This window comes from Notothenia rossii (genome assembly GCF_949606895.1).
Source record: "Notothenia rossii genome assembly, chromosome: 10".
Lineage (NCBI taxonomy): Eukaryota > Metazoa > Chordata > Actinopteri > Perciformes > Nototheniidae > Notothenia > Notothenia rossii.
Window position 1 is genome coordinate 13,864,835 of NC_136908.1, and position 12,729 is coordinate 13,877,563.

At 39.6% G+C, this 12,729-nt stretch overlaps 2 protein-coding genes across 4 annotated transcripts in view; both read left to right on the forward strand.

Moving 5' to 3' along the window:
- otud6b (OTU deubiquitinase 6B) overlaps positions 1-1,179 on the forward strand; it is a 7,989-nt gene extending 6,810 nt beyond the window's left edge. For both annotated transcript variants that reach the window (XM_079655770.1, XM_079655771.1), the window contains 3 exons: positions 57-118; positions 202-308; positions 631-1,179. In XM_079655770.1, the coding sequence (XP_079511896.1) occupies positions 57-118; positions 202-308; positions 631-715 (254 nt within the window). In that variant the 3' untranslated portion in view covers positions 716-1,179. The remainder of the gene's footprint in view (positions 1-56; positions 119-201; positions 309-630) is intronic.
- A 1,951-nt stretch (positions 1,180-3,130) lies between these two features.
- lrrc69 (leucine rich repeat containing 69) lies at positions 3,131-12,077 on the forward strand. Of its 2 annotated transcripts, none has more exons than XM_079654224.1 (8): positions 3,131-3,330; positions 3,436-3,562; positions 3,652-3,724; positions 4,763-4,958; positions 5,065-5,136; positions 5,245-5,346; positions 5,505-5,684; positions 11,709-12,077. In XM_079654224.1, exons 1-8 carry the CDS (start codon positions 3,157-3,159, stop codon positions 11,832-11,834), a joined length of 1,050 nt encoding a protein of 349 aa, XP_079510350.1. In that variant the 5' UTR covers positions 3,131-3,156; the 3' UTR covers positions 11,835-12,077. The 2 variants fall into 2 exon arrangements, with proteins under 2 accessions (XP_079510350.1, XP_079510351.1); XM_079654225.1 differs by lacking the exon at positions 11,709-12,077 and adding an exon at positions 6,008-6,345.
- Positions 12,078-12,729: the final 652 nt, after the last annotated feature.

Below are 12,729 nucleotides of genomic sequence, written 5' to 3' on the forward strand. Positions count from 1 at the left end.
TTTTAGAAAGGAATTATGTGTATGCTCAGTATTCATGCAGTGTTTTTGGTCTCCAGATGAGTTTGAGAAGTACTGCAGTGACGTGGAGCACACAGCAGCTTGGGGTGGACAACTGGAAGTGAGTTGTTCACGTTTTGTCACAGATGCACTGTGCTTTTGCTCGTTGTATTTTTAAATAATTATTTAATTTTTTCCCAACAGTTGCGAGCTTTGACTCAAGTTCTTCTCTTGCCAATGGAAGTGATCCAGGCTGACTCCCCACCTATAAAAATCGGAGAGGAATTTGATAGTGAACCTGTCACCCTTATGTAAGTTGTGTATATTTTGTTTTTTTTTGTCAAAGATTCAGTTTGCATAACCAATACAGTTAATTTAGTAGAAAAAAGTATATTGGAGGAACATAATAAGAGTTTTGGACCCTCATTTCATCTCAAGTTAGACATTTTTAAAAACTGATTACATTATGTCTATCACAAAACACACTAAAGCAGGTGTAGAGACAAACTAGTTCAACATGTAATGAATATACTGACTATAGTAAATGACACATTTTAATAAAGCTTTTCAGAATTTAGAAATATTTATATCAGATCTCTTGACTCACAGAATATATTTTCTTATTTTTTGCAGATATATGCGTCACGCCTATGGACTAGGAGAGCACTACAACTCTGTGGAGCAGCTAAAGGATCCCGCTAATGCAGAGGACAGCTGAGAGACAACCCAGTCTTGGTGTGACTTAAACCAATGTTTGTGATTCAGAGTGTGTTCAAACCACTCACACCAAGGGACCCTAAATACAATCGTATTTCGAAGGAGCCCCCCCCCCCCTTCATTTAAGACATTGTTAAGCTGAGGTTAACGGAGAAGCTGGTTGTTTCCAACACACAGTGGTAGGTCTTAGAAGTCAAAAGATATCAGCGGGGAGAGTGATATATATTTCTGTAGAAGGTATCACTGTGCGTAAGAAAAAAAAGCATACAAGGGAAATTCATGTGAATTAACGATGTTTTGCGAAGCAAAGTTGTACCATAATAGTTAGGAGAGGATGTAAGAGCTATTGATCATTCATTTGACTCCAAATGTTAACAGTCAGTGAGGGGTTGACAAACTGAACTGAATTGTGGAACTTGTGAATCATATCAATGTTAGATAAACTCATAAAATACTAATAAGGTATTCAACTGCTTTGTTTTTAATATTTCTGATGAGTAAGATATTATCATAAATACTGTTTGCAACATGAGACTGTGAAACAGCCATTTTAACCTGCAGTGACCAGCAGGAGGCATGCACACATCTATTCATTCTAGGCATGTGTGAAGCAAAAGTTATCTGTTGAAAATGATGAAATACTTGCATGAACCTTAAACAAGCTGTCACTTTTAAAGCAGATATTGTCTCACTCAGGGTAATGTCTGCGTATTGTAAACGGTACATATACCAAAGGCCTACAGAACATACTGTAGCTCTAATGAAACACAAAACATTATTTTGCAATTGTCATTAAATAACGTTGGAAATGCCGGTGGTGAAAAGTAACTACATTCACTTTCGTACTTTACTTTGAGTATTTCTAAAGTAGTTTGTTACTTCATACTCTTCTTCATTATGTGGAAATGTTGTACTATTTACCTAATTAAGTTTGTACAGCTATAGTTTGTAGTAACTTTTAATTGGATTACATTTCATACACAAAGCATACATGAAGAACAGACTACAGAGAAGAAAATCTAATATAAAGAAGAACAGTCAAAAGTAACCAAAGTACTTAAAACTAGCTTTAACTCAAAAATGAAACGATTCTCATGCTTTTATAATCGAGTTACTTCACAGACAATATTAAAGTTGAAGTTGAATCTTTTCTACACAATGAGGAGTTTTAATATTTGAAGCTCGTTTTGCTCATAATACTTCAGTGCTTGTATGTAATGGACTTAATAAGGAAGCATTTCTACTTGAAATTTAACTTTGGACATTATTTGGACAAATCCTGCAATTCTAGGCTGTCACCACTAGAGGCTACTACTCTTCTAAAAAATATAAATTGTCGCATAGTTAAGCCTTCAAATGGCCAGCAAACATCAAATCAAAAAAATAATAATCAAAAAGCTTTTATTGTCATTGTACAGAATACAACGGAATTTATAGTCACTGCTCCAGCGAGTGCTTTGAAAACAGATATATTGCACAGTGGGGATATGGGGAGTTATTTTTGTGTTTTTAATGTCCTAATGGCCCATGGGAAGAAACTGTTTGTGAATCTGGAGGTGCGGGCTTTCAGTGAACGGTAGCGCCGGCCCGAGGGCAGCAGGTCGAAAAGATGACTGGCTGGGTGGGATGAGTCCTTCAGGATGGTACTTATGACATTTTAGTTACAAGTTACATCTTTACAGAAAAGACAGGACATACATTACACAATTGGTAATGGTACACAATGATACACACAACTAATACATTAATGAGACAATATAACTAGGCTTTAAAAGTACTGTTTTTTAATGCTTTCGTTACATTTAATTGGTCAATTAAGTGTGATTTCTATTTTGAACTGTTATGTGTGGTTCCCTTCTTTAGTTCATTTGCATTTGGAAATGTAATATTTTCCATATCCATATGAAATAAAGAGTATTACCTTACAATAACTATAATTCTTGACATGCAAACAAATTTAGGCTAGCTGTTTTCTTAAAGAGCACTTTAAACAAGGCAACGTTTAAAATAAGTTATACTAATAAAAAACGCCATACATTGGCATTATAAATAAATGGCAGAGGAAGGCTATCATCAGTGGTGGATAGTAAGAAAGTATTTGTACTCAACTACATTTTGAGGTAGCCTACTTGTACTTTACATGAGTATTTTTACTTTATGCTACTTTATACGTCGACTCGACTCCACTAAATGTTGGTAGCCAATAGTGTACTTTTTCTACATTTGGTACTTTAAGTATATGCTTAGACTTTATTAAGACCTTTATTGAGTACAATTTTGAATGCATGACCTTTACTAGTAACAACGCATTTTTTTATACTATTATTGCTACTTTCACTCAAGTACATCTTTCGCGCGTTGATGCAAAACGTCACCGACGTGACAAAAAGCGTTGTGTCGCCATGGAGACCTGAATGAGTGCTGGACGAATATTTTCCCAAAATGACCGAGTCAGTGGTAAGAGCTTTACACGGCAAAGCGAAATCTTTAAATTTGAGTTCAAAGAAAATAAACGTGGTTCCGGAGTGTGTTTCAAGATTACCCAACCTGTCGGTGCTCCTGTTGAAGAACAACTCCATCAGCGCGCTGCCCAATGAGCTACTCTGTCTGCATCACGTGAGTTTGCTTCGTGTGTTTTTGCTGTTCCAACACAACTCTTCCAATGTTTTACTCAGCACGCAGATTTCTGTAAATACTTTTCATTTTGCGAATGCCTGCAAGCTGGTGGAGCTGAATTTGGGGAATAATGCCTTGAAGGAGCTTCCTGCTGTTTTGGGCCATCTGGAGTCTTTGAAGAAACTGTATCTGTTCAGCAACCAAATTACAGCAGTGTCACCTGATGTGATAGGTAGTTTCTCACTGTTCTGCATGATTAGCACCTTGCAAGTTTTGTAAAGAAAAACAAGTATGATCGTTGTCGTATTTTTTATTTTACAGATGGCTTACAAAACCTTGTTGTGCTGAATCTGAATCACAACCATATTCGAAGACTTCCACCTGAGATTAAAAGGTAATTTAATGGCACCCTTGTCTCCAACATCTTCACACCTGCAATTATAGGTTCTGAACACCAGTTATGTTTTACAAAGTGTGATTCTGCATGTCAGTGATGAAAAAAGTACTCAGAAACTTGACTTAATAAGATAGGACAAGTCGTAATATCTACAGTACAACTACAAGTAGCATAAATGTCATTAAACATCTTAAGCATTAAGATCATTAAGAAGCAAATAGTCATTATGCAGAGACTGCCTATCAAAATATAGGATTATTATTATTGATGCATTGATACTATGTTCATCACTTTAACCCTCCTGTTGTGTTCGGGTCAAATCTGCCCGATTTACGACTTTCATCAATCATAACTTTTTTGTTTTACTTTCGATTGCATTAAGGCTTTATGATATCCTTCACAGTAGACATTTCAACATATACAATTGCTGATCACCACTTTCATTGGATGTTGGATGATTTAGTCAACTTTGTAACACCCATGGTGTTCCCGGTCATAAAGAAAAGGAATTAGTAACTATTTGGAATACAGGCACGCACGCACGCACGCACGCACGCACGCACGCACGCACGCACGCACGCACTCACGCACGCACGCACGCACGCACGCACGCACACACACACACACACACACACACACACACACCGCCTTTATGTACCCATCCCCCCAGAAGGATCACACCTGGCACACACAATACATGTTCAGTGTCTATTCTTTGTATATTTACTGCAGTTGTTCATGTATACCAGTAGTCTGATACAATATTTCCAGTTTGTAAGGGTGTTAAATGAAATTTGGTGATGATTAATGGTTTTGTGTTAATGTAATAGCAGGTAAAACAGGACCGGTCAAATTTGACCGTGAACACCAAAGTAAGGGGGGGGGAACGAACACAACAAGAGGGTTAATGTTGTGGCTTGTGAAGGTGGCGCTAAATGTATTCACTTCGTATACTGCGTTGTTGCTAAATCCATAATAATTCAGCATAATGTTTTACTTACTGTAATGTAAGTGCAAAACTGTCTGTCCCATTAGTTTAACCAGGCTTCAACACCTCAGTGTGCTGGACAATAAGCTGGAAGAGGTCCCTGCTGAGCTGGGTCATCTCACAAGTTTGACTGAGATAAACTTCACTTCCAATAATTTACCCTCGCTCCCAATGCAGCTGTACCAGTGTAAAGAAATAACCAAGTTGCATGTAGCCAGAAACAAGCTGACCAGCCTACCAGAGGTGGGTGTCTGCTGGTGTCATTTCTACTTTCTTATACTATACTCGCTGTACTTTTGACTGTACAGTGTGTCAGCTACATAACCAAACTCTACCTTACCTTTCACAGGGAATCAAGGCACTGACAAAACTCCAAGTTCTGGATGTAGCTGGGAACAAGTTGTCTATGTTCCCTGTTGAGGTGCAGTATACTGTACTGTGTTAGCTAATTCACCAGAGCATTGCTGTGTAATGAAATCTAAAAAACATCCCAGCTTCACTGAATAACACAGGACATTGTTCTGTGTAGTTTGACAGTCTGCCGCTGAAGGAGCTGTACCATGAGGACAACAGGTTTGTGCGCTGTGAGCCGATGTCATCAGTGCAGGATGTGGAGGTGCTTATGTTGAAGGTAAAGTCTCACTGAATTACAGCAGATGAAACACATTTAGTAGACGTGTGAATGTTTTGTTATCTTACAATTCAATTTAGTTTCTTGCGGTCACAATTCAATTAAACTTTTTTTTTCAACACTGATTATGATGACTATGCTAACTCTTTGTTTCCCAGGAACTAGCTGCTAGGTTTGTCTTGAAGCAGGACAGGGACATGTCCTCTCTGGTCCACAGGATGCTTCCCTACTATCCTCCCCTGCCTGAACTGTTGGCCAATGGCAGCTGCTGTGCGCTCTGCCTGAACCCCTTCCTCACCACCTGGCTGGAGTGTGTACATTTTGTCAGTGTGAACAAGGTAGGTTGAATGTTTTAGCCCTACTTAAAAGTATGACGACATTTTTTTAAACCTGCAATGGTAATCAAATAAACATTCAAAATCATATACTTGGACGAAAGAGTATGAACATGTTTAATCTGTAAAGTAACCTAAGCTTTCAGACCCATTAAGTGAAATAAAAAAGTAAATTCTTCCCTCTGATAAGTCCTGGAGACGAAGTTTAAAGTAGCATAAAATAGAAATGCTTAAGTAAAATTAAAGTTCTTCCCATTTTTAGTACGGCACAGTTCTAAATGTACTCATTAATATTCCACTACTGATTGTCTTGTTTTATGTAACAGGAGACGAAAATTAGGAGTTCAAAGACCATTCCAGTGCGCGCCTTTCTTTGTTCATACAAGTGCTTCAATACTGAGGGACATTCCTACTATGGTGTTGCTAGAAAATAAATAAAACTATTACAATTGTACAATTCATGATCTAAAGCACTATCCCATCTCGTTTTTTTAGAAACTTAAACTGTGGACACATGTCTGTTAAAATCACCCATTTCACAGCAGAACTCTTCAAGAACACATTCTGGTTGTAGTTAGATGTAAAGTGTATTAATATAGTTTCCAGGGTATACTTTGTTGTCCGTAAACTTCTCACAGATGCTATTTGCCTCTGTGGTCACTAGGTGGCAGCCAATGATCATTGAAAAATGCCTGGTCTGATCCTGCTTCAGTGTAATACACACTTCGAGAGATAAACAATCCTGCATTGCATACAATTCCTAATTACAGAGTAAACACTGCCCCAGCTGGATAGCAGATCTGAACATGGTGATTTTGCTTACTATTGTGTACTACTCACAAAACTTTAAAAACCTGTATAAACTACAGCTTTGTTTGTCAATGTTGAAAGGTCAGTGCAGAAATGAAACATAACTGGTGACTCTGAAGGTTCTTCCTCCATGATTGTTCAACATTAACCTACATGAAGTTTGACCATTCAAATTCATATTAACGTATTATATTTTGAGTTGCTTGTACTAGGTGTTTGTGTTATTTTGTTTGCACTAATTTATATCAATATGTGTAGGCAAAAAAATAGAAACACCTCTCTGTATAATGCAATACAGTTTTACAGCACAATAAATACTCCGAAATGATCACAAAGCTGATTCAACTCCTCTCTAAAACAGACAGATCGAAACATATAGCATCCATAAGGGTATGATTTATTGCAGGTCTGTTGTATTAGACTGAATTAGTTGTAGCTAAGTGTAACTAATAAACTGGTGTGAATGTAATGTCTCAATGTAAATCTAGTGAGATCTTATCAGTCAGTGCTGATCAAACTGTACTGTGACTCTAAAGTTGCCCCATCTCTCCACCTCCATCTTCAGCCAGTGGCATCTGTTCCAACCTGCCAGACAAGAGAGAGATAGAGAGAGGGGGGAGGGAAAGAGAGAACTTCATTTCTAGCAAATTAATTTCCCATCCACGCCTCCAGAGCTTGCTAGCTCGTTCGCTGGCTGCTGCGGCCGCCGCTGCTGTTGCGTGTGTCTACTGAGTCGGAGCCTCATGCATAAGGCATCAGGTTTAATTGCAAACCCAGAAACTAATGACTTTGGACTGGTTAACAGCAGGGGAGCCATACATCTCGAGCAAACTGAATGAAAAATCAGCTCAGAGGAGAGAAAAAAAAGAGCCTAGCCCCTAATTGATGAATAATTGAAGCGGCGAGCTACAGGGCATAATTGTGACATTTTGTTTCAATCAATTTCCAAGTGGTGTGGGTGAAAGTGCACTTAAAAGGAAAAGGGAATGACAATGAATGAGAAAGAACGAGAGAGATAGGGAGAGTGGTTGGTGATGGAAATGGACATTGGGTCTTCAGTGACATTCTCTGGGGCAAAAGACCAGACTCATTCAGACACAAAATGACTTTTCTCTCCGTCTCCATTTCACTTTGTCAGCTTTCTGTTAGACTCTCACTTCTTTCACTTCTAGCCAATGAATCCATATACCTTTTCAGTAATTTCTTTAGTTCATTTTCACTTACCGTGTTCATTTAAAAAAAGTCAATTTCAAAGCTGCTGTCCATTTACAGCACAAACAAACTAAAGTGAGGCTGCCATCTGCTTAAGTAGATGTGTTTTAGTTTTCTGCAAAGCACAAATTCCTTTTTCCAGTCAGCTGAGTTAGTTTACTGTCAATTAAAGGATGATGGCATTGGGCCAAGTCAGTGTGGTGGAACTAAAACGCACACCAGTCAGTGTTGCTGTGCTTAGTGGACAAACCCTGGGGGTCAGGCAGACAGAAGAGAAGCAGTCAGAGCCACTGAGCGTATGCATTTGCCCTATATACTATGGACTTTATTTTCAATAACTATAACAAAAAATGGACAATACTAAAATGTATATTTTCAAAATTGCAGCACATCAATGCTCCTTCCGAAAAATTAAAATCATGTCCTCTCGTTAACAATGTACAGAACATTAATTGAGGATTTGACAACACACTTAGATTTGTGAAATTATATAATAAACCCTCTCTCCCACTGATGTCAGTTAGGAAGAGTCACGTTTTTCATTAGCCGTGAATAACGACACTAGGTACCATCATATTGCTCATTAAATTCAACGCTGGTCTATTTTAAATACACAGGATTTCACAGGGAAATGTTGCTTGGTTTCATACAGACTTTGCTCTCCTGCCTCCAGCAACAGGAAGAGAGCTGCATTTTACTATCTACATTTACACTTTTTAAAGATTTAACGACCATGACTAAGATTACACTGACACTGTTTTGTTCTAGGGTACATTTTTAGCATAAAATGGTACATCATTTCAATAAATATTCAAGAAACTCTGTAATTGTTTATGAACATGTCAGATAATTAGGTCATTGCATTCTGCTGGCACCATATTAATGGGTGAAAGGCCAACTGTACGGGCCTTCTTGAAAGCAGCAGATGTTGAGTCCTGGAGCCGTGGAGCATCAGAAGCTCCGAGGCCCCGGGACCTGTCTGTCTGTCTGTCTGTCTGTCTGTCTGTCTGTCTGTCTGTCTGTCTGTCTGCCTGTCTGCCTGTGTGACTGTCTGCCTGTCTGTCTGTCTGTCTGCCTGTCTGTCTGTCTGTCTGTCTGTCTGCCTGTCTGCCTGTCTGTCTGTCTGTCTGTCTGCCTGTCTGCCTGTGTGACTGTCTGCCTGTCTGTCTGTCTGTCTGCCTGTCTGTCTGTCTGTCTGTCTGTCTGTCTGTCTGCCTGTCTGCCTGTCTGTCTGCCTGTCTGTCTTTCTGTCTGTCTGTCTGTCTGTCTGTCTGTCTGCCTGTCTGCCTGTCTGCCTGTCTGCCTGTCTGCCTGTCTGCCTGTCTGTCTGCCTGTCTGTCTGTCTGTCTGTCTGTCTGTCTGTCTGTCTGTCTGTCTGTCTGTCTGTCTGTCTGTCTGTCTGTCTGTCTGTCTGTCTGTCTGTCTGTCTGGTGTCCAGAGCATGTATTCACACATATACAGGCAGATAAGCAAATACAAATTCTGCCACCCACTCCTCATTGATGAAACATCGTCAAGACAATTCTGCCCCCATCGCTTTGTTTTCATCAAGAAACACTTTTCCCATATCACTCAGCTGTCCCCTATGATTGCAACATTCAGAGAGCCCTGTGTTTTTGTACAGAATATTCTTAAAAACCATGCTCAGCTTGATTGACGTCTATGGAAATGAGGAGGTTGCATCCTCAAAGGAGACACCATACGGATGGGAGCAGCACACTGACGAGAGGCATCTACAAAAGGCGCTTGTAAATTCCTGACATGCCTAGCATATGTTAATGAGCCATTCTCTCACTCTGATATAATTACTGCGAGGGGATATTGCCTTTGGTGGAAATATCTGTCTCGCTTGGCATGGCTACCTCATTGGGGTAAAAAAAAGTAAAGAATGACAAAGTAGCGGGGGCATACATTCTCATTTACCATGCTCGGAGGTAAAGAGAGTGATGTTGGCAAATTCACTCAGGATGATGTATTGGGGAGAAGGCACCTTGGTCTCATTACATTCCTCCTTTGTTGAAGCGCTTTCTGCAGTCTTGTATCGTTTGTTACAGGGTATTTAGTCTGACTTGTCATTTGGAGCACTTACTTAGGATGTCTGCAGAGGAACCTATGGCTGTTTGAGCTCACATTGCATCTAAGAGCTAGAAAGGCAAAGTATATGATAGCTAAAAACAGAACATAGGATGCTGGGAACAAGCTTTTATTTTAATGTATGTGATGAAAATGCTGCTGAAGGTCAAAATCAGTCTGGTCTCTTATGAATGCACTTTTTACATTATACTCTCTGTATCATCAAGTTTCAGTACTACACTAAATCTATCATTTGCATGGTTGTCTTTGGTTGTATATAAATCTGGACTTTTCTTTTCTTACGCTTTAAGAACTTTGTGCAACTGGTTCCAGTAAAACAAAGCCCATCATGGTTTCCCTACTGCAACACTTTAGCATGTTCAGTCATTTTCAGAGATCCATCAGAGCCATGATTGCGGTCTTCCCCTCAGAGAGATGATTTGACACCGGCTCACCCTGATTTCTCCTCTTCTCTCCTCGGGGCAACAGCAGAGGTGCTATTCAAATGAGTAGCATTGATTGCTGAATTAGGGGACTTGTGGCTGAAGAGAGAGAAAAACAGCCATTCAATAGCGAGCGGTAGGCTAGTGTCATAGCCAGGAGTGTGCACCACTCCAATCAGTAGAATCTATTGTTGTGCATTGCTGCCCATGACAGATCTTGGTATCGAGCCACTGGCAGAGTACCAGGGTATTGTCTGCTTGATGGCTGCACAATCAATTCTGTTGTGTTCCTAATGGCTGTGGACACTAGGGGGCAGTATGATTCTCCGCTGGCACTCCAGGGTTTGAGCAGAGAGATGCACTGATGCAAGGCAAACTGAGATATGCCTGAAGAATCCAAGAAGATAGAGAAGCTAATAAAAACAAGAACAATGAGCTCTTATTAGAATCCGAAGTTTAATTGAAATCCAAGCATCGGATCAGAGCAGTGTAACTCATGTGTGACTTTTGAATCTAAAAAGGGCAACCAAATGTGAGAAAAGGTGAAAGTTTGCATGCAATCATTGATGCATATCAATGGAAAGAAAGCGATGAAAAAGACACCAGATGTAACAATAAGTGTATCGTCCCTTAATCAAATCAACACAATTGAACAGAAGCGCATGAGTTAATATAGATAAAGAATTGAGAAAGATAATCTATAAATGATGGGATTTGAAGCATATTAGACTATAAAAAGATGCTACAGAACAAAGCCAGCCAGATGTACCAGTCTAATATTCGGCTTCCTTCTTCAAATTGTACACCCCAATAAATATAAATAACATTTGGAATTCAAGCAAGTAAACCGTCTGTCCTTTGAGGTTACAAGGAAGCAACGCCTTTACTTAGCGAATCCTCATTAGGGGGAGTTTTGAAACAAGAGCGGGGGCCATCGGGCCAACAACCTCTCTCTGGCAGTTCTGGGTCAGCACCAAGCAAAAAGCAAACACACCACTACAAAGCTGCATTTGGCAAAGAAATAAGACAAACACAGTGTTGTGGGAACTTCAAAAGAACAAATATATCTTTAATCTTTCATGTCTTTGAATCTCTTCGAAAGTTTCCTCGGGCTTGGTAATGACAGGGACCTTGGAGAGGGATGAGGAATGTGTTTTTCTGTTTGTTCGGGAGAAATTGACTGTTTATTTATATGAGAACAAAACTGGAAAGAAAACCAGGCTGAATGAGGTAGATGCTGCATTTTACCTTTTGATGTTACTTCTGATAGTTCGCCCAGTAGGATGCCATGTGATGTTTTAAGATGTGTGTTTTGATGCTTTCATTTCCCCTTAATAATATATTTGTGTGATATTCACTTCTAATTCTCTGTTGTGGTGTTAATATTACTCCTTACATTCTGGTTCAATTCAGACTTAGAAAATGCTAATCCTCTGACTCATGTTCAAGTATTTCACCCTTTTCCGATTCATTATTAAAAAACAAACAGGAATATAAATCCAGCCCGTCAGAGGTGAACCCGCTGAGTCGAACCCTACGAAGTCTTTCAGTTCTCAGTCCACTCTACTCTATCATTAATATGATTGACGGCGCACAATCTCAAAACCCAGTTTGAGGTCAAGTGATGGCTACTGGAGCATGCCCAGTGTAGCGGAGCAGCAGGCGGGTGGGACACCAGGTAGCAGCATCTGGTCTCCGGGTTTTTCTAGAACACACACTGCCTGTGGCGCTGCAGGCTTGACTGGCCGAACATCTGTCTGGATGTGCAGGCCCACAACCCAACCAACCAGCCAAATGAACGTCCCGCCCAACTGAACGTCCTTCAGGAATATATGGGTTAATATCTCAATCTGACTCTATCCAGTCCTTCACAAAGATGCTGTCATTGTTTGTTCTTCATTCTGAAGCATTTCCTCCAGATAAACCACATCCTCTTAAACCTCCATGTTTATTAATGCGTCATTACTTGTGAAGCACATGTTTTTTAACGAAATCACACAATGGTCAAAGTTGCTGTTCAGTGAAATAGCTGAACCTAGAATATGTTGGGAATATTTCAAAAACAACATTCTCTTGGTTTTTACAGAAAGATGCTGTATATATTCTTAAGTTGTGACAGTCAAGGCTGACCATAAGAAAATGTTCTTTTGTTGCTCAGCTGTATTTTCTAACCCTCTAGCCAATATGTTTGTATGTTTCTAGCCAAGCACATTTGCTTATGTCAACAGAGATATAACAAGAATGAATTTCCTCAGCATAGTGAATGGGGACACAGAAACATTCTCAAGTAGGACTTTGTATGAATGCAGGGTCCAACTTTTTTTTTAATGTACGATTGAACCAGAGTCGCCGACTCTGAGTCGGTGTGTACTTGAGCTACATGCTAACATCACCAAGCTAAAATATTCACAATGACATTATGCTGATGTTTAGCAGTTATAATATCCCTATTTATGTTTTCCTGGTTTCCTAAATGTCCTAAAACTACAGTAAGTAGAGCTGTGGCTGAT

Bases quoted from the DNA above. Each gene is read 5' to 3' on its own strand.
- lrrc69 (XM_079654224.1), top strand. From the start codon at position 3,157: ATGACCGAGTCAGTGGTAAGAGCTTTACACGGCAAAGCGAAATCTTTA. The intron at 5,137-5,244 runs GTGCAGTATACT...TGTTCTGTGTAG, and splicing joins TGTCTATGTTCCCTGTTGAG to TTTGACAGTCTGCCGCTGAA. The intron at 5,347-5,504 runs GTAAAGTCTCAC...TTTGTTTCCCAG, and splicing joins TGGAGGTGCTTATGTTGAAG to GAACTAGCTGCTAGGTTTGT.